This window comes from Sus scrofa, chromosome 2 (genome assembly GCF_000003025.6).
Source record: "Sus scrofa isolate TJ Tabasco breed Duroc chromosome 2, Sscrofa11.1, whole genome shotgun sequence".
NCBI classification, from domain to species: Eukaryota; Metazoa; Chordata; class Mammalia; order Artiodactyla; family Suidae; genus Sus; species Sus scrofa.
The window spans coordinates 29,272,472-29,295,364 of NC_010444.4; the positions used below are offsets into that span (position 1 = coordinate 29,272,472).

The 22,893-nt window shown below is 35.0% G+C and overlaps 1 protein-coding gene across 8 annotated transcripts in view; it reads left to right on the forward strand.

Annotated features, from left to right (window-relative positions):
• Positions 1-22,893, forward strand: part of IMMP1L (inner mitochondrial membrane peptidase subunit 1) — a 75,735-nt gene that overhangs the window by 42,300 nt on the left and 10,542 nt on the right. For 6 of the 8 annotated variants that reach the window (XM_005661044.3, XM_005661047.3, XM_005661048.3 and 3 more), the window contains 3 exon segments: positions 7,043-7,176; positions 9,513-9,601; positions 13,245-13,371. In XM_005661044.3, coding sequence (XP_005661101.1) covers positions 7,072-7,176; positions 9,513-9,601; positions 13,245-13,371 — 321 coding nt within the window. In that variant the 5' untranslated portion in view covers positions 7,043-7,071. 8 annotated transcript variants of the gene reach the window in all.

Here is a 22,893-nt window from a genome sequence, read left to right on the forward strand (position 1 = left end):
TATGCAGGTAAATTTGATCACGTAGTTAAGATAATACCCAGCTTCTCCATGTAAAGGTATTTTCTCTTTTTGTAAATAATAAATTAGTTACTTTAATGCATATCCTGTTTACTAACAACCTTTGACCCAGAGATTTTTTTTTTCAGTTGAAGTTTGGGTTTGGTTAATTTAAAATGTTGTGTTTCTGGTGTACAGCAAAGTGATTTACTTTTATATACATTACACACACACACACACACACACACACACACACAAGGTACTTGTTTATTTTATGTATATAAAGTAGTGTTTTAATCCCAAACTCCTAATTTATCCCTTCCCCCACCTTTCCCCTTTGGTAATTGTTTTTGTTTTTTTCTATTTTGTAAATAAATTCATTTGTATCATTTTTAAAAATTCTACATATATGTAATATATGATATTTGTTCTTTCTTTGACTTACTTAAGATAGAATGATACTCTCTAGATCCATCCATGTTGCCACAAATGGCATTATTTTATTCTTTTTTTATTGCTCAGTAATATTCCATTGTGACTATATACCACATCTTCTTTATCCATTCATTCATCAATGGACACTTAGGTTACTTCTATGTCTTGGCTATTTTTAGTAGTGCTGTTATGAACATTGGCTTCATGTATCTTTTTGAATTATGTTTTTCTTCAGAAATATGTTCAGAAGTGGAATTACATATCATATGGTAACTGTTTTTAGTTTTGTTATTTTTGTTTGTTTGTTTTAGGGACACATCTGTGGGATATGGAAGTCTTTAATCCATTTTGAGTTTGTTTTTGTGTATGGTGTTAGAGAATGTTCTAATTTCATTCTTTTACACATAGCTGTCCAGTTTTCCCAGCACCACTTATTAAAGAGACTGTCTTACCTGTTTTATATTTTTACCTCTTTTGTCAAAGATTAACTAAATTTATTTCTGGGCTCTCTGTTCTATTTCATTGATCCATACATCTGTTTTTGTGCCAATACCATGTTGTTTTGTTTACTATAGCTTTGCAGTATTATCTGAAGTCTGGAAGCATTATGCCTCCAGCTTTGCTTTTTTTTTCTTAGGATTGCTTTGGCAATTCTGGGTCTTATGTGTTTCCATATCAATTTTAGGATTATTCTAGTTCTTTGAAAAATGCCATGGGTGATTCAATAGGGATAGCATTAAATCTATAGATTGTTTTGGGTAGTATGGCTGTTTTAACAGTATTAATACTTTCAGTCCACAAGCATCACCCAGTAATTTTTAAAACCTATCAGTGGCCCTTGCCTGAATCAGTTATCACACTGGTGATAATTTCATTATTCCCTCTATATTTATTGGCTGTCAGTTTTTGATAACAGATACTTCTTTTTTAAAAAATATTATTATGTACTCGGTAGATTTCTTTTTTTTTTTTCTTTTCTTTTTTTTTTTTTTTTTTTTTTTTTTTTTTTTTTTTTTGCCTTTCAGGGCCGTACCCGTGGCATATGGAGGTTCCCAGGCTAGGGGTCTAATCATAGCTACAGCTGCCGGTCTATGCCACAGCTACAGCAGCACCAGATCCAAGCCCTATCTGTGACCTACACCACAGCTCATGGCAAAGCTGGGTCCTTAACCCACTGAGTGAGGCCAGAGATCGAACTCGCAACCTCATTGTTCTAGTCGGATTCGTTTCCGCTGCGCCATGACGAGAACTCCATAGATTTCATTTTTAATCTAACATAGTATTTATTAGTATTATTTCTGTTTTAAAAAATACCAAATTTGGCCAATGAGAGATTCTTCAAAATGGCTCCTATGTAACAATTAGACTTTGAGCACGCCCTTGCTTTCTGGTACAGCAAGACTGTTCTAAACTGTTTCTAAACTATTTTTCCTTGTGGGGAATGATATTTGAAAACCAGAAATCTGATTGCTAAGTGTGCTTAATAGCACTGCCATGTCATTACTTCTTTTCAGTGGACCAAGTTAGGGTGATAGTGTATATAGGCAGATAGGGAGACAGACATGCATATTTATTTATTTAAATAAATTTATTTTGCTACCTTCCATTCCGTATTTGTAGCTTCTCTTTCTCACATTGAAAATCCTGATACCAGCAATTTAATATACTCATTTGTTCTATCCAAAATACACATAAAATACTACAGCCAACAATCAACCTAGTGAGAAAAGTTTGATTCATTTTTTTTGTCCTTAGAATATATCTTGTATTCAAATATACTTGAATTATTTTTTCTCTATGGTTGTTTTAGCAATTTGATTATACAGATAGGCTAATTTTTCTTTTCAACTTTAGTATCCCCTTTAAAATTTTTTTTGAATTTGCTTTTTTTTTTTTTTTTGAATATGTAAAGCATTTGGTGCAGACTGATACACAGAGGTGTACTAAGAATCTCTTTTTGGAGTTCCTGTCTTGGCTCAGTGGAAATTAATCTGTCTAAGATCTGTGAGGATACAGGTTCGATCCCTTGCCTCACTCAGTGGGTTAAAGATCTAGCGTTGCCGTGAGCTGTGCTGTAAGTCACAGTTGCTGTTTGGATCCCGAGTTGCTGTGGCTGTGGTGTAGGCCAGCAGCTACAGCTCCGATTCAACTCCTAGCCTGGGAACCTGCATGTGCCATGGGTGCGGCCCTAAAAAGACAAAAAAAAAAAAAAAAAGAAATCTTCATTCCTTCCACTCTGTTCCCACCCATTCCTCTATTAATGTAATCATTTTATTCTTTTCTGGCTTATTTTTCCTTTTTCTCTTTGCAAAAAAAATTCTTTTTCCTTCTTTCTGAACTAGTACTTATTATATATACTCTGTTGCACCTAGCTTTTCTTTTATAAAGCAGTTCACCCTGAAAATCATTTCTATCAGCTCATAGAACTCTTCCTCTTTTTTTTTTTTTTTTAAAGGTGTATAGAACTCTCTTGTATGGATTTACCATAATTTAGGTCAGCCTGTTTTCTATGGGTGTGTATTTGGCCTGTTTCCAATTTTGCTATTTCAGATAGTGCTAATAGAAAAAATCTTGTGCACCTGGTACTGAATCTTGGAGCTGTATTTTGGAAGTAAATTTCTAAAAGTAAAATGGTTGGGTCAGAGAGTAAAATATATATGCAGTTTTGCTAGCCAAATCACCCTTCTTAAGGGTTGAAGTACTTTTGTATACCCATCTGCAATGTTAAGAGGTGCCTATTTATGAGAATTCCTTCATTAACATCAAATATTGTAAACTTCTGCATGGTATAAGTTGTTTTTTTCAACAAGTGGTGTATTGTATCATTGGGTCCCTATGGAAAGCAGCTGGCACACTCAAATTAGGATTATTAAAAGAAGGTTTATTTACAGAAACTATTTTCAACGTTGGGTGGTCCAGGACATAGGGATGGACCAGAATCAGTGGAGCTGTTTTCACTCTGAGGCCTGAAGGAACTAGGGGAGAGAAAGGTTATAGGAACTATGAGAAGAGAGATTTCTGTATAGCAGACTGCCTTTGGAGATTCAGTGTTCTTCCTCCGAAGACATAGCATGAGAAGACTCCACAGGGAAGGAACCAGAAAAATACATAACCTTCCTTCCTTCCTGCTGGGATGCAGTCAAAGAGTACAGGAGTGTCTTGATGTAATTTATATAGTATGGAGAAAGGTAGAGAGTGAATTTGAAGTGACAAACAAGATACCTGGCATGTGTATGCACATTATAGTCAAGGATCCTTTGAAATCACTGTGTAAACCCCAAGTTTAATCCCATTTGCCAGCACAGCTACTGAGTGCTATCAGTGAGTGTGGTTTATGTCTTATGTGAATGTTACTTTCTACTCACAGATTTCTCTTCAAAAAATCCATTACCTCTTCTCAACTTGAGTGTTTCTCAACAGTGTTCCTCCTTGCACTTTTAAAATATAAGGCCTAGTAGTCTTGATCCTCAGAGTCCTCTTTTCATTTTAAGAGACTAAGATCCAAAATAAATTAAGGCACTTCAAACTCCATTCTGTGTCTAATACAGAAGAAGCAAAGCCTGTTAACTTCTTTCTTCTGATCACTCATCTGTTTTATTGTTTTATGAGACAGTTTCATCACAAACGTTATTTGGAGTTGAACATTTTCTGAGTAATAAAAAAAGGTTTTATGGTCCTAGTCACTTCTGAATGAGAGGTAATTACAGGGCTTCTCAGTGAATCAGAACCATTGTGTAGTTAGAGCATCCTAGTATTTTTGGGTATGTTTTTTAGCCAAGTACATAATCTATTTCATAATCCAAATTAGTTAAAGGTAGGTTGCTATTGATTGCCCCCCTAATTTCACCATTTATCTGTATTAATAGCATATTCTTGCTGAGTGCCCCATGTTTCCTCTTGTTTGATTATATTGCCCCTCTCTAAAGTCAGATAAGGTCATTTTTATTTTAGTTAATATGATAACCATTTCACTACTTTAAGATTTATTTTCATAGATCACATTTTCAAAGCTAAGCTATAGGACTCACTCCTACTTTTGCCTTATTTTTTAGTTGAAGCAAAATAATGTTTATACAACCTAGTTAACTTTATAAATAGTATTGTTGTTATTTCATTTAAACCCTTTTTGAATTAATTGGGCTTCAGTTATGAAGTGTATTTTTATTTTCAATTTTTATTTTTTGGCTGTACCTATAGCACATGAAAATTTCCAGGCTCGGGACTGAACCTGTGCTGCAGTTGTGACCTGTGCCAGAGCTGCAGAAATGCCAGATTCTTAACCCACTGGGCTACAAGGAACTTTTTATGAAGTGTTTTTAAATATCATTTCATATTAATTTATTAAATTATAAAAATCAGTAGATTTTAAAGTACATCAGTTATATCTATAAACCAGATTCCTAGGATGGAGTATTTCATATTACCTGAAAGATACAATGAGTATACTTTTTAAAATGTTACTGACAGTTTTTTTCTTTCTTCAGTGAGTATGACATTAACATGTCTCTTCATTAACCAGAAGTCTCAGTGGTACTCTAATCATCATTTGAAACCTTATAACCATATTATCAGGCTAAAGATGTGGAAGATGTAGAAGATTTGGGTTCAGTATTTATTAATTCAGTCAGGCAAGCCTTCTATGATAGGCTCCATAATTGAAAGATGATTAATGTAAAGTCACTGCCCACAGTCATATAAACAAATATAGTATATACTAAGGGAAAAGATGTAAATAATATAGTGTAGTATTATAATTAGTGTATGCTTGAAATAGGTGAGTGATGCAAAGCATAAGTAACATTTCTTGGGGTAGTGCCAGGGATACCGTGTTAGGAGAGAAGACATAACATTTAATTAGGTGAATGAATATCAATAAGTAATAAAACACTAATAAGAAATACAGTCTTATGCTATGGACTCTAAAGTTCTGTTATTTTATTTAAAGGTAAGTTAGGGAGAAATGTAGACACTTGAAAATGCAGCTGTTATGAGGTTGTACAGTACATGCCAATTGCCAAGGGAATGATATAGTAACTAGCATTTATTGATATATCCTGCTACACAGTTTTTGTATCTGATCACATGTAATCCTCACTAACTCTCTGAGAAGGGTACTGATATTAAGGCCATTTTATGTGTAAAGGCACTGAAACAGAGGTACAATAACCTCTTGAAGGTCACACAGCTAAAATGTGATGGAGCCAGGATACCTGCTCAGACAGATCAATTTTAGGAACTGTGTTCTTAAATCATTAAAAGTATGAACATTAAGAACCATAGGCACCCCAAGAAGGAAAAACTTGCCTATTGAGAGTATTTTGAGAAGTGTAACAAATTAGATAGATGATGGGTATCATATTCCCAGGCATGGATGTTGGCATAAGTAAGTTTACTCTTAAAACTGGACCAGTATGGTTGAGTAGTCAGCTCATGTAGAAGCATCAGGGAAGCTCAGGTTTGAATCTGAGGATGGGGTCGAGCCAAAAGGAGTCTGAGTAATTTGTACTTGATCTAATAGAAAATCATTGAAGTTACGGGAGCAAGGGAGTAATATGGGAGTCAGTGTAACATAATGGTTAAGTTCTTGAGTCCATCTTTTCTGATTTTATGATGTTAAGCTTATAAGTTTACTACTCTTAGGTTCATTTGTGTTATTTATAAAATGAGAATGTCATATCTATCTTATAAAGATTAATTTGTAAAGACATATAGCAACCATTGAGCAAATGTTACATATTATTATTGTTGTTATGTTTTAGTAAATTTAATCTAAGAATAGTGCACAGTAATCTAGGCCTAATAAGCATCAGGCCATTAGTTGAGAAATGCTTGAAACAGTTGTAGCAGGTAAATAGAAGGGAAGGGACAAATACTTGGAATATTTTAGATGAATAATAGCAATATTTTAAATGTATATAGCTTTTAAAAATATGATTCTTTATGCTGTTTCATAATCATGTGTTTATCAATAGTTAATATGTGACAACTGAATTTAACTTTATAATTTATAAAACCACTTCGTATAAATGTAATAAAAAAGCCACTTTAATGTATATTATTGAATTTGATTCTCAGAACTATTCTGTGAGTACTATTATTTTCATTTTATTAAGGCTCAGAGAAGTTAAAGATCACACAGGTTAATAAAAGCAATTTAAAACTTGTATTTTTGTACACCTATTCCAGTGCTTCCTCCTTTATTCCCATATTTTGTTAGGATAAGAACTGATGTAGTATAGCAATCGACAATATAAAAATTGTTATGCATATTTGAATTAATATATTTCTTAGGTATCTGCTTTAATACCTAGAAATAACCAAGAAATGAACGGGGACAGAGAAGTTCAGAGTCTACTAGTTATCTAATTCATATTTAAACCTAGGGATATTTGAATATAATCTTTGTTTAGTAGTTCAAAATATTCAGTGGCTGTAATTTACTATTTAAAAAATCTTCAGCAGAAATGAAAATAAACTCTTGCTTTTCTGCACCAAGCCATATTAGGTGTTTAATACACTCTGGGTGATTATAAAATATTTTATAATAGAGATATTTCTTAAGTGTTTCTAAATAGTATTGATTATGAAACTTTTTGAAATTTACCATCAGGCCAATGGTGGCAGAGTCTCCATAGAACTATGCTTCGTGGTGTTCTGGGAAAAACCTTTCGACTTGTTGGCTATACTATTCAGTATGGCTGTATAGCTCATTGTGCTTTTGAATACGTTGGTGGTGTTGTCATGGTAAGTTTTTACATTCAAGAAAATAATCATTTAAAATATATGCTTTTTAAAATTGAAGGAAAGTGTGCTTTCCCTTTATTATAATTGAAGTTATTAATGAATAAAGCATGACTGTTAAAATCTTTTTAAATTTTGGGATGTAAGAGAGTGTTTGAATTGGCATTGATGTAAAATTTAAGAACCTTTACTTTGAATTTGGTCCTGTATTGTTTCTGTCAGGCATGCAAGACCCTAGTAATCTGATAATAATAGTTTTTACTGTTTATTAACTACTACTTACTGTATTGTAAGATGTGTTTGATATTTTACATTTATTAACTCATTTAATCTTTTAAACTCTATGAGATAATTATTAGAAATCTATTATGCATAGGAGAAAACTGAGGCTCAGAAAGCTAAAGTAACTTTCTCCAGGTACTCCAATTCCAAGTTGATTTGGAATTGCTTTTTTTAGGGCATCAACTCGACACATGGAAGTTCCCAGGCTAGGGGTTGAATCAGAGATGTAGCCGCGGCGTACACCACAGCCAGAGCAATGCAGGATCCCAGCCGCATCTGCGAACTACACCACAGCTAATGGCAATGCCGGATCCTTAACCCACTGAGCGAGGCCACGGATCAAACCTGCATCCTCATGGATACTAGTCGGATTCGTTTCCTCTGCACCACAACAGGAACTCCTAGACTTGGAATTTCAACACAGAGTTCCCTAATTTTCAAAACTCCTACTCTTAGCCACCATTAAGAATGTCAATAATTATCATTAAAACAAATGATTATTCTGGCTTCTGTAAACATTAAAATGTTAAGGCTGTCCTCCTACCAATGCATTTTCTTAATATTGCATCATAAATCTATCAACCATAACAGTACTAACCTTTTGTCATATAAATGAAAGAATAAATTTGTTGATTATTCAGTCAGTGAGTTTTGTTATTAGTGTTGCTATTTTTATCAGGTTTACACTATTAGACTCACAGTCATATAAACACAAGTTGAACCTGAGTTATGCAAATAAATATATTTAATAAAACTCCTTTCTGTGATTTTTTTTTTAAATTTATATTGGTACTTCCAGTGGACTATAGAGATAGGAGAAAAAAAACAAAACACTTTCATTGTGGTCTTTGTTTTTTTTTTGCCAAAGTAGGAAGTTTGAGTAAAAAGTTTTACTTATACACATAACTGCAGTGAATGGAGACAGTTGTATTTAGATTTTTTTTTTTTTTTTTTTTTTTTTGGTCTTTTTAGGACTGCACCTGTGACATGTGAAAGTTCCCAAGCTAGGGGTCAAATTGGAGCTGTAGCCACTGGCAACATCAGATCCGAACTGCATTTGTGACCTACCGTGCAGCTCAAGGCAATGCTGGTTCCTTAACCCACTGAGCAAGGCCAGGGATCGAACCCACATCCTCATGGATAGTATTAGGGTTTGTTACCACTGAGCCAGAACGGGAACTCTGTGTATTTAGATTTTTAAAGCTGCATTGGAGTTCCCCCTGTGGCGTAACAGGATCCTCGGCATCTCTGTAGCATCAGGACGTGGTTTTGATCCTTAGCCCAGCACAGTAGGTTAAAGGATCTGGCATTGCTGCAACTGTGGCTTGAATCTGGTCCCTGGCCTGGGAACTGCATATGCTGCAGGGTGGCCAAAAAAGAAAAAAAAAAAAAAAAAAAAAAAGAAAGTTGCATTGGTCATTTATCACAGTTTTGAGGTATATATGAAGATTATTGTTTTAAGATCTGCTAATAGGAAAGTCTTTAATCTCATAATGCCAGGATTTTTCAGTATAAAAATATAAGTTGCAGCCCCATCAAATAAGTAAGCTGTTCTCTGGAAGAAAAGGAAAGGCATCAACTCATTGAGAATAGTATAATATCACTCTTAAATTACCTTCGTGGTCAGTGGATGATATTTGACAATAGCAGGAAGATAAATAAGTCATTAACTTATTCATTCAACAAGTATGTATTGAGTGTCAACTTTATGCCAAACACTGTTCCTGATTTTCGTTGTACAACCGGGAACACAAGAGACAAGGTCCCTGTCCTTGAGGAGTTCACTTTCACAAGATAGCCAAAATTTGTAAACATAGATAGTTATTTTATTCATGTATTATAATAAACACTAATAAATCATTTAAAATGTATTTTGCCTGTGTTTCAGACTTGGTGGCTACTCTATAGAGGTGAACTTCTCTGGTAGCTGCTAACTTATTAAGAAACATCCTCCAAGCTTGAGGAACATTTGCTAGAATTTTTAAGTCTGCTCAGATGATTTATGTTATATTTTAAAAGATTTTCAACCTAAATTACAAAATTACCTCTCTTTTCAGTGTTCTGGACCATCAATGGAGCCTACAATTCAAAATCCAGATATTGTCTTTGCAGAAAATCTTAGTCGACATTTTTATAGTATCCAAAGGTAATTTCATTCATAGACATATTAAATTGATGGTGCAAATACACATACACATTATGTGTTTTCTGCAGTTTCTTACCTTTATCTTTAAAAACTATTTTGTGAATAACCAAATTCATGACTAGCTAGATAAAATTTGGTTTCAGTTTTTTTCTCTCAGTTTGAGAAGTTTTAATAGTTTCTCTAAACATGCAGTCTTTTGGGGTCAGTGTGTTCCTCATATCATTGTCCAGAGTAGATAGCAGTACCTTTTTAAAGTACTTCGAGGCCTTCTTTACTTTTTTTTTTTTTTTTGCAGGGTTGGGTGGTGTCCTAGAATGTTTTGAGTCAAGAACTAGGGACTTACATATCCAAATCCTTGGTTTGACTTTCTAATTTTAGTATAATCCTGCATTTCTATTGATGACTCTCTTATTCTCTATAGCCTGTGATAAGCAGTCAGTGATTTTAGACTCTAGCACTCTGTAAAGCTGGGAGCCAGGAATCTTATCTGTTATGAGTCTCCTGATTATATTGGGTTAAAAATATTGGCAAATATTGTTTGTCACTAAATCTTTTAAAATCCTATTCTAAATGGTTTTTCCAGTCCTTGTGGTACTATTTATTCTACTTATCTATGTATTATTCCTCTTGAATGGATGTCAGGTATTAGTAATTTAATGTATTTTCTTGGGGCACCTCTCTGAATCCCTAAAATTTGGGATCTATGAGTTTTTCATAATTCTGAAAAAAAATGTATATCATACTTCATCTTCATAAACCACAAATTTTACTCACTTGAGCTGGTATTTAGCATATGGCATAAGTAGGTTTCGGCACCCTGTTTTCATTGTTGACCTTTACTATTTCATACTACTAAAAAAATCAAGAATAGTGTAAAATTGTTCTTTGCATTTATTGATCTCTCACCATCATAGATTCTGTAGATAAAAACTGTCCTGCTCAAGTTGTATGGTTTAGCATGTTCCCTAGGTAATTCTTCAGATTTGTTACCATAACAACTTCAGGATACCTAATTGACAAATATGGGGGTTATGAAGTAAAGCTTATATAATACTTTATGTTCTAGCTTCCTTTTCTTTTTAACTTAAATGAAAGTAACTTATTATAGTCTTTAGATTGACTGGAGATCTAGCTTCACTGCAACATGAAGACAAGCTTCTATTTTCCATGCTGATCACATGATTTCAGTCTCTTGGTCCTTGAGCATGCTGAACAAGGAGATGGACTTGTTGGCTAAATGGTTTTTGAATGAATAGCTTGACGTGTCTTTTTTTAAAAGAAAATTCAGATGGGTACTACAACTAACTACATTTATTAGTAAATTAAAGATTCTTTGAAAGTTTTGTTTTGTATTCTCTTCATTGAAGGGACCCATTAAGTGGAAGGACAGTTCAAAATTTGGCATTTATATGAGACAGATAAAAGTAACTTTTTTTTTTTTTTTTTTTTTTGTTTTGCTATTCTTGGGCTCCGGCATATGAGTTCAGCTAGGTGAATCGAGCTGTAGCACGCTACGCAGACACAGAACGGGATCGAGCACGTTGCAACTACAAAGCTCACAGCAACGGATCATTAACTGACAAGGAGAACCCGAACTATGTTATATTTAAACAGAAATAAAGTAACTTTTACAATCAAGGTTGTAACTTCTACTTTAAAAATATTACTGACCTGAGGTTTTTTTTTTGTTTGTTTTGTTTTGTTTGTTTTTTATCTGCAGTACAGAATTCTGAGACTTCAGGGGATGAATATCTGACCCCTGGCAAGAGATCCTCTTGCTAGCTGCCTATTTCTAAAGCTGGATTAGCTGTCCACTTGGGCAAAATGAAAAATCTGCGTGTCTGGTATCTAAGGCACATGTATTTTTCATTCCAGTGGACAGAACATTCATACTTGAGATAGCCATAGTCTCTCTCTCTCTCTCTTTTTTTTTTTTTTTTTTTGTCTTTTTGCTATTTCTTGGGCCAATCCCACGGCATATGAAGGTTCCCAAGCTAGGGGTCTAATCAGAGCTTGTAGCCACCTGCCTACGCCAGAGCCACAGCAATGCGGGATCTGAGCCATGTCTGCAGCCTACACCGCAGCTCACGGCAGTGCCGGATCGTTAACCCATTGAACAAGGGCAGGGACCGAACCCGCAACCTCATGGTTCCTAGTTGGATTCGTTAACCACTGCGCCACGACGGTAACTGCCGCCATAGTCTCTTATTACTACTTATTCTTTCAACAAATAGCTAACGAACACCTAATTTATAAGATGTGCTGTACTTTATAGAGAATGTTAAGGTAGGATATTGACCCTTATTTTCAAAAGCTTACAATTGAGTAGGATAATAAGGGTGTTTATTACTATAAATGAGAAAGGAAAATGTGTCTCCAGTTTCTTTTAAAATCCTATTTGAAAGAGTTGAGTCCAAGGTTGTATATTTTGATTTAAGCTTTGTGCCTATAGTTCTGGTTAGACTACCAGAAATACATTCTAGAGTAATAATGCTTTCTATAAAAACACTTTGACAGAATTATGATTTTTACGTTGCCATTCAAGTGCAGAGTTTGTTTTGAGGGTCATATTAATTATTTTATCAAAAAACTTAAGCTGAATAAAGCTCCCATGGAAAATATGTCCCCAAAGCTAGCCAAAATCAGCTTCATCAGTATGTTAGAATCTTTGCACACTTATTCTTCTGACCAATTCCATTGACATGGTTCCAGATAGTTTATCCCATTTTCAAACAAGTGTAAATTTATATTACACTCTCAATTATGGAATTTAGTGTTTTAGTAGTATTTGACTCTTATCAAGAATAGCCTCAAGAAATGACTGTTCTGAATTCTGTTTCTATATTTTTTGTAAAAATTCTGATGAAACGATTATCTTTAAATTCCTTACATAATTCCTTTAAATTCCTTCATCTGTATTTTTCTTTGATGTAGTTGTTAAGGGAAATTTTTAAATATCCTTTTTAGTCTTCTAATACATGTAGGTTGTTGTTTCTTCCATGAATCATGTCTTCCATTTGTAATCATACCTATATTAGTTCTGTATATTTAATATGCCAACCTATTGTAATATATATTTGGGCAGCTTTTAGTATTTTATTTGGTTGAGGCTTCTGATATTTTTCTTCAAATATGTCTTTTTGACTGTACTTTAAACCGTCTTGGGTTGTTTAATTTATATGCTGTAATTCCTCATTTCTTTGAGCTCTAGGGATACTTAAATGATGCTTCTACCTTTTTATATGCCCTAGAATCAATCAGTACTACTGGCTGGGCGGTAAAATTTGATTGGTTAATTTGGTAGTATTTACATGGAACTGTTTTTGCGTAGTTTCAGTTTTTAAAATTTGAACACAGAAGTAACACATAGTGGGTGCAGTACAAGAAGATAATTCTCATGATTTATCAGAAATTTTCAAATCTTATATAATAGCATTTCTGTCACTCTTTGTTGGATTCTGACCCATAAAAGTCAATCACAAAGATTCTCAAAGCTGGTAAATGTAGGGGAGGGTCAGTTAGTAAGAGGATAGATAAAGGGTATGGATTTATTTAAGTTGCTTTATAAAAATATTAGAGCAGTGCCATGAGTGTGTGTATGCTTAATAATAATACTGACATTTCTTTGACTTTTTCCCCTCAGAGGTGACATTGTGATTGCAAAAAGCCCGAGTGATCCAAAGTCAAATATTTGTAAAAGAGTAATTGGTTTGGAAGGAGACAAAATTCTCACCAATAGCCCATCAGGTTTCTTTAAAGGTCATAGTTATGTAAGTAACTTTTCAATTATGTTATTCATTGGTATCATTGTTGATTAACATTAATTGAGCATATTGACAAATGAAAATAGCTTTTATCCATACTTTGACTCTATGTTAAAATGACACAGTCAATAGAATTTAAGTATGTTTGTATCAAGAACAATTTGGCCATTATAATTTATATATATACATTCATATGATTTATATATTAATATTAATATATTTAAGATTAACATATTAATAAACATTATATTTGTTATTTAATTTTTGGTTTAATATATTAATATTTGATATTGCTGTACTAATGAATATATTTGATATAGTCATATATTACTTATATAATATATATATAATTTGTATATTTTATTTCCATTTAAAATCCTGTATATATCTCAGTAATTATCATTGCAGGCAAGATTCACCAATGAATATGAAAATTAAAAAGTTTGAGGAAAAACAGTATAGAGATACTTAAAGTATCTCTCCCAAGATATTTTTTGTGGGAGTTCCAGTCATGGCATAGCAGAAACGAATCCTACTAGGAACCATGAGGTTGTGGGTTTGATCCCTGGCCTCACTCAGTGGGTTAAGGATCTGGCGTTGCCATGAGCTGTGGTGTAGGTTGCAGATGTGGCTCGGATTCCACGTTGCTGTGGCTGTGGCTGGCAGCTGTAGCTCTGATTCAACCCCTAGTCTGGGAACCTCCATATGCCATAGGTGTGGCCTACCCCCCTGCCCAAAAGGTATTTTTTACCAAGGGAAACAGTATCTTAGAGGAGAAACTTCGTAGATACCACCTTAACCAGTAATGAGGCTTGTCAACATAACATAGCCCCTGAAATTGAAGCACCGAGAAGAGCACATCACTTTTGTGTTATTCTTGTAAAAAGAAGGTATAACCTCAGTCTGATCATGAGAAAACATCAGACAAATCCTAATCGAGGGTTATTCTGCGACATAACTGATCACTACTCTTCAAAAATGTCAAAGTCTTAAATGAAGGAAGGCATCGTCATAGATTAGAGGAGACAAAGGAGACATGACAACTAAATTCAGCTTGGGATCCTGGCTGAGTTTTTCTACTGATTTGTTAGTGGAAAATCTGGTAGAACCAAATAGAGACTATAGTTTAGTTTTTAAAAATTTTATTTAAATTTTCAGAATAGATATTTTATTTACCTTTGGGGTAATCAGTTTGCCAATCCGGTTAGGAGAAAGAGCAAGAGCAGTGGAATGGAAGAGGGAGGAGCAGATGTAATGTGTTAGCTTGTGATAGGGGAGGGTGGCCTTCTGTTTATTCAGTGTATTACTCTTCTTACTTTAATTATAACTTAATTTTCTACTTTTCTTTAAATTTTCTGTGTCACTATCAGATTTTTTTCCCCCCATTTTTGGCTGCCCCACAGGAGTTCCCAGCCAGGGGTCAGATCTGAGCCACAGACACTTGAGCTGCAGCTGCAGCAGCGTTGGATCCTTAACCCACTGTGCCCTGGCTGGGGATCTAACACATGTCCCAGCGCTCCCAAGATGCCGCTGATCCCACTGCAGGAACTAACTTTACCTTAACTCCATCCCCACTGTAAACACATAATTAAGAGTTAAATTGCCTTCATCATCATAAACTTTTCTTGACCTATAATAGTCTCTGACTGCTTTATAAGTTGATGAGTAGACTATTAAATAATCTATTATTTATTTACCTCCCGTAATAGACTGTGGTTCACTTTTGGAAATGTGTATTCTATTTTTTGTCATTGTTTATTACTACTGTGCTAAACATCCTAGGAATTGTTAGCTGATGGTGACACTAATGTTAGAGATGAGAGTGTGGTGTTGAGCAACGTGTTTTTCTGTGGCCTTCATCATGGACACGTACCCTTTTATTTTTCAGAATGTTATTTACATAATGATTTCACCTTCCCATGACTGTTATTTCATGAGGCATTCTAGTCACTTCTAAGTTACTTTAGCAACAAGCATATATACCTGAGACCAGAAATAGTTCCGTCAAGAGACAGAATAACAAAATATAAAAAGGATAGCGTCCATTATCTGTGTATCTGTACATAGTTGTTCTATGGACAGTGTGTACACCATTGTTTTCTTTTAAAATTATTAGAGGAGGAATATAAGGGTGAAAAGATTTAGATAAAATCTCAGCTATGTAATCAGAGAAAATAGCCATAGGTCTGTAAGATGTAAAATTTTTGAATATTCTTTTTAAGGAAAACATTCGTCCAATTTTTATGTTTGATGAAAGGATATATTAGGGCACACTGCCGTTTTGTTCCAGGTGTATTCCATTCATTTTGCTTTTCATGTTTATAAGTGTACAAATATAATTGTAATAATATCGACCAGCACTTTAATTATGTACTTACTCATACCAGACACTGTTGAAATTCTTTACCAGAGATAATTTATTTAATCATCATAACAGTAACCTAGTGAAGGTAAATAGACATATGGGAAAACTGAACAACAGGGAGGTTAAATAAATTGCCTGATTTCAGTTAGTAAGAGAAACAGTTGGAATTCAAACACAGGAAGCCTGGCTCTATCCAGAATCTGTATTCTTTACCGTGCCACTACTTCCCCTCCCCCAAATCCTCTATTTACTATTATTATTTTTACTCCCATCTCATCAAACTGTCCTTCCCTTAAAATGTATGTCTGTATTATTTTTAAAAAGGCAACTATTTTTTTTAGTTTTATTGAAGTATAGTTGACTTACAGTGTTGTGTTAATTTCTGCTATATGGCAAAGTGACTCAGTTATACATACATACATATATATATGTTATCTTTCTTATTTTTTTCCATTATGGTTTATCACAGGATATTGCATATAGTTCCTCATGCTATACAGTAGAACCTTTCTGTTTATCCTTCCTGTATATAATAGTTTGCCTCTGTTAATCCGAACCACCCAATCCTTCCCTCTCTGACCCTCCCTTTCCCCTTGGCAACCACAAATTTGTTCTGTGAATCTGTTTTTGCTTCACAGATGTGTTGATTTGTGTCGTATGTTAGATTCCACATATAAATGATATCATTTATTGGCCATCTGTATGTCTTCTTTGGAGAAATGCCTATTTAGGTCTTTTGGCCACTTTTCAATGGGTCATTTGCTTTTTTTTGTTATTGAATTATATGAGGTCTTTGTATCTGTTGGAAATTAATCCCTTGGTCACATCATGTGCAGATGTTTTCTTCCAGTGTGTAGGGTGTGTTTTCATTTTGTTTATGGTTTCCTTTGCTGTGCAAAAGTTTATAAGTTTAAGTCCCATTTGTTTATTTTTGCTTTTATTTCTGTTGCCTTGGGAGACAGACCTAAGAATACATTTGTACAATTTATGTTTTAAAATGTTTTTAAAACATTGAGAGAATGCTTTAAAATGTTTCAAACTGTTTTAAAATTTCTGATCAGGGCCAGTATTAGTTCTGAAAGAGAAGCCAGTGACTTTTCAAGGCTTCCCATCCCCACCAATTTTTCTAGGCTGAATTTTTTAAGCCATAAGAATTGTATAGCTATTACAGAACCTCTTTGGCAAATGTGTTCCATTAATCAAGGTGATTTATAACAAAAATTCATCCAAGTTTGGAGCACTCTGAAGAGATATCCAAACTGTTTGCATTCTGTCCCTCTAGAGGGTTCCCTTTTCCAGCTATCTCCGAAGCACACTGGTGCTGTATTTCATGAGAGGGGTTTCTTCCCCTTATCTCTGCATCCTCTTAGAAAAGCCATTGTTGTTTATAAGATGAAGACATTACTGTTCAATCTTGATTGAGCTGCATAAGTATGGTGTATATTAAATGTGTATTGAATTTCAGGCAAAAAATTTATTCTCCTAAGTAGGTGCTTCAGAAAGCAAAACACAAAAATTATCATTTGGAACGTAGAATACAGAGTTTAGCATATGAAAGAAATAGCATTGTTCTTATGTTGGCCAAAAAAAAAAAAAAAAAATGTAAACTGACCATTGGTTAAGCGATGTGGAACCATTTTATTCATTCCAGAGTTCTAAAAGTACATGTGGCAGGCAACACTTACAAACCATGATTTATTTTTTACATTAAGCATTTGGAAACTAAGCAGTGCGTTTTGCCTATTTTGATGCTATTGAAGGCAATAATTTTTTCCTTGGGTTATGGGCTGAGTGTTGACTATAGCATATGAGCCTAACTTGTGACTCTCAAAAGAAACGAATTGTACTCAGCTCAAACATCTTGAATAACCTGCCTTTCTGTACTACAGGAATTCTTGTTTGCTCCTAGAAGCCACTAATTTGCTAAAAATAATTCAGTTAAAAGTAGAAGCATTTAGCAGTTAGGAAATACATTAAATGAACTGATATTCTCCTATTGATTTGCACAGCGGGCAAAATACAGAGTAAAAGCTGATATGATGTAGTCCCCATCCCCCTAGGAAATATTGGGCCAGGACTCAGGAAATACATTAAAATTTTGTTGTAAAGCTAACGAAGAAAAAAAGAAAAACACTTTGTCATCTTTTTCAGGATAACATTGTGTGATAGTCCTGGGCTGTGATTTTAATCCATAGCGTTAACTGTGTTAACAGTTAGGCAATTTGAAGTACAGGAAGTTTCTGTTAGCAAACAAACATGCTGTAAAACCCCCTATCTAAACAAACCTCTTTGATACCATATCCTTCTATAGGAAAGAGTTGTGCATACTTACTGACTCCACTCTGAACTTCATATTCTCTTCTGAGCTGATTACAGTTAGACTTTGGTCCTCAGCACTTCATTGAGACCGTTCTTGTTAAGAGTCCTTGATGACTGACTTCTCTGTTGATCCAGTGGTCAACTTTCAGTCCTCGTTTTACTTGACCTATTGTTAGTATTTGAAATAGTTGTTCCTAAAACCTTGCTGTCATCTTGAGGGAAGATTTGGTTCCCCAGAAATGGTATGGTGGTGTTTTGTTTTTTGGTTTTTGTTTTTTCACTGTGAAGGCTCTGTTTCCCTTGCAACATGCAGTACCTATTAATTAGGTTGTTTTGTAATGAAAATTTTCTACATTTCAGTAGAAATGACGTGCCTTTGGACATATTTAACTACTAAATAGGTACTTTGTTTTTTTGATCTTTTTAATTGATTGGCAGATTAATGATGGATAAGTTGTTGCCTGAATTTGGTGAACTGCTCATGTAAGTGTAAACTTACGCTTTCTAGCGGTTATTACAAAATGAAGAATCTTTTTTTCTAAATCTTTCAAATAATCAAAACACTACTGACTTTCAGTTTCTCAGTCACATGTTAACTGAAATGATTGTGGAGATTTCAGTAGTTTCCTGTAGTTAAAACGTAGCAACCTTTTGCTTTTGTTAAAGGAAATGTATCTGTACTTCCTAGAAAAAAATTGCATTTTTGCTTTTACTTCTTGGTTCTTGATACCACAAATTCCAGTGTCAGACACAAAAGGTGAAATGTTCATCAGCTGCTAGTCTGCTACCAGAGTAGAGTGATGGTAGATGAATAAGTGTAGTAATTCTTGCATTTTTCTTTTTGAATTATAGAATATGTTAATAAAATCATTATTGTTATTGGCAGAAACATTAGGCATAGAGACAGTTCTACATTTCAGAAAGAACTGATTGACTGTTCTCAGGATGCTCTAGTGGTATAGTGTTCTTAAAAGGAGAACTTGGAAATGGGACACTATGCCAGTAATAAAGCTGTTTTACTGTGTATTGGAAAATATTTAAATAAAACTCATTGCCAAACGGAAAAACAATCTCACTAATTGAGCAGCATTAGAAAATGGTCACTTTATAAAGCTAAAACTAATAATCCCCACTGTGTACGGTCTATTTAGGTTATAGTTCAGATCCTTGAATATCTTAAAGCTGTTTTCCTATTTGTTTAAATGTTATTTACTTTAGCTAAAAGTCACAACCATATGGTCTTCTATTACCACTTGTATTATAAACAGAAAAAGTACTTCTAGTGTAGGGAGAGGAATCATCAGATTGAAAGGGCTTGTTTATTATAAGCTGCTGATACACTAAATCCTTATGTCATTTAAATAGAAGAACTACCTAATAATGTCACTTATTACAACTGGGATATCTAAACAAGGGACTTGCTTTTTGCAGACTATAGTGATAAAAACCTGTGCTTCACTTCCATTTCTCAGCAACGGCTCCCAGGGTAATCAATCACGGCATACTGCTAATGCCTTGATTGCAGCTGATGCAGAGGAAATATGTTTACTTTTTTGCTAAAGTCAAGTTCACGGGGGAGATGACGTGACTTTTCATCCTATAGCTAACACAATTCTGAAGATAAATTTGACTTATTGTTTACAGTTCTGAGGTGTTGTTCTTCTGATGTTAACATTAAAGAATCATCTTTGAGGCCCCCACAACGTATTTTCTGATGTGTTCTCTCAACATTTTCAGATTAATTTGATCTTAGTTTAACAATAATATGTAGTTTATAAAACATTTTGTAGAAATGTATTTTATCTTAATGTATGTTTGAATATATATATATATGTATATAACTATTGGCATCAACATTTCTACTGAAACAGTAGCAAGTCTTGTGAAATTAATGTGCTTTGCTCATCTAAAAATATTTCAACCACTCAGAGTTCCCAAGTCAGTGCCCTCGCTGTGAATCTGGGGAGGCATGCATGCAATTCAGTAAAATGCCATATTACGTTTATCTTTATCTGCAAGTTTTATGAGACCTCTGCTTTTAGTTTACTTAAAAGTAATTGTAAAAACTTTTAGTTTACTTAAAAGTAATTGTAAAAACTTACCACGAAAACCAAAATTGTAACACTGCTGTTCAACCTAAGCATCCAAGGCAGACGCCAACTCTGATGGTAGTAAAGAGATGTGCTCCACGTGTCACCTGGCTTCCTAATCTGAGACCGTGATCTGCTGGAAAGCTTGTTGCTGACTGGGTGGAATATGTTCAAATGTCTTCTGAAATAAGCAACTAACTGAAGTTCTTGTGTTACCACTTTGGGTAATTAAAATTCTGCAGGTTTCTGTGACCCACTTAATCTTAGTTTATAAAAGCATTCTCACTCCGCTAAACTATTCTCTACTTAAAATAAGAATGGAAAACAGCAGGTATGCATGCTATAAACAGTTGAAGATAGTAAATTAGCAGGAAGATATTGGCATTATAAGCCCTTGATCTGTTAGCCTATATATATGAGAGTGCTTTCCTCTTGGGTTAGAATTTCTGTAACTATTTTAAGAAAATTAGGAATTAATTTAGTTCAGCATAGCTAGTGCTTGCATCACCACTACACACCCATACAGAGCCAACAGGGAAAGGAAACAAAGTACTTAAAACTATAGGGTAACTTACCTAAGATGCAACTTAAGATTCTGATCTGTTTCCTGTACATTGTATGGATGAGACTAAGTAAGGTAGGATTAGAGAGACCTGTCATCTGAGCAGACTGGAAATTTGACCTACTTCCCTATGTAGAGATAGAGTAGGTCTGGGGAAATAGACTGACAGGGACTTCTGACCTTAACTGTAAATGGACCCAACCTCAAACCAATCCTAGCTTTCAAGCATCTTCTATAGTGAGGCTGTGCCTTAGGAGCAGCAGGAATCCCTGGACTTACAGGCTGGGAGAGAAGACTTAAATGGCCTCTGGACGTTACAGGGGTGTGTAGATTTGCCAGACAATAACTTCACAACTTTCCTTTTATTAATTCATGCATTCATTAATTCCCCAAACATTACTTATTTATTTCATTTTTTTGTCTTTGTCTTTTCTAGGGCTGCACCCGCGGCATGTGGAGGTTCCCAGGCTAGGGGTCCAATCATAGCTGCAGCCAGTAGCCTATGCCAGAGCCACAGCAACTCGGGATCTGAGCCGCATCTGTGACCTACACCACAGCTCACAGCAATGCCGGATCCTTAACCCACTGAGCGAGGCCAGGGATTGAACCCGCAACCTCATGGTTCCTAGTCGGATTCATTAACCACTGAGCCACGACAGGAACTCCTAATTCCCCAAACATTACTGATTGCTTACTGAGGTCCACTGTCATCTTAGAGTAGATGAAGTCCCTGCCTACAGTGTTATCCAATAGAACTTCCTGCAAAAAATGGAATATTCTATATCTGCAGTGTCCAGCATGGTAGCCACTAGGTACATGAGCATAGGAACCATGGCTAGTGTATCTGAGGAACGGAATTTTTAGTTTTATATAATTTGTAAAATTAAATAGTCACATATGTTACCAGTGGTTACCATGATGCACAGTACAGTTTTAGGAGTGGGTTGTCAAGCTAGAGGAACAGAAAAGGAATTACAAAATGGTGTAATAGAGCATATTTATCCAGTCTGGGATGGATGGGATTACTCTGTACTGGGGAGGTAAAAACAGAGTTCAGGTTCTAAAGGATAAGTAGGAGTTAGCCTAAGCAAGCAGCATATTCAGAAGGTCTAGAAGGGAGAATGCAGCACTGTGCTTTGGGCAGCTGCCAAAAACAAGTTTCTGTGCCTGGAACATATAGTCGGGAGGGGTGGGTAGTGAAAAGAGATAAAAATGAAAGGGTAAACAGGGTTCAGTTCCTTGTATGTCTCAAGCAGGGGAATAACATTACCATACTTAGATTTTTAAAGACCATCCTGATATTAGTATAGAATAATAATAGAGGATGGTTTGGAGTAGGAGACCAGAGGCAGGGAGACCAGTTAATAGGGTATAAGGCATAACGGACATAATGTTAAGAATGGACAGCAGTACAAAGTTTGGAACAAGATTAAGAGAATGTCTAAACAGGATTGGATGTTGGAAGGCTTGGAATAGAGTTTTAAGACAGACCCAAGCTTTTGGTGTTAGCAGTTGGGGTAAGTGGTACATTAAAATAAGGGGTTCTGGGGGAGATGTTAATTTGGAAAATGGAGAGAAGAGATAATTTTGAAGTAGTGTAGCAGCCTATAGAATAAGACTAAGATAGATTGCACTTTAAATGAATACAGTGGCAATTAAATTATTCTACGAAGTGGGAAAAAAACAAGGGCCTTCCAAAAATAACATCTGGAAGATATACTATTCCCTCCTTGATGTCCACAGTATGTTTTCATGATCTCTTAGTCAAAACAATGTTTTGATGCTCCTAGCCTTGAGTTCAACCTCACTTTTCATTTATGTATGTATTTATTTATTTATTTTTATTTTTTTGTCTTTTTTAGGGCCGCACCAGCGGCATATGCAGGTTCCCAGGCTAGGGGTCTAATTTGAGCTATGGCCGCTGGTCTTCACCAGAGCACAGCAACGCCAGATCCAAGCCGCCTCTTCGACCTACACCACAGCTCACAGCAATGCCGGATCCTTAACCCACTGATCGAGGCCACGGATGGAACCCGCAACCTCATGGTTCCTAGTTGGATTCGTTAACCACTGAGCCACGACGGGAACTCCCAACCTCACTTTTTAAAGATCTTCTGCTATTCTCTTATATCTTAAAATCCTCTCAAAAATGTCATCTGTCATCCACCTGCCTAATTGGCAGTTTTGTGTTC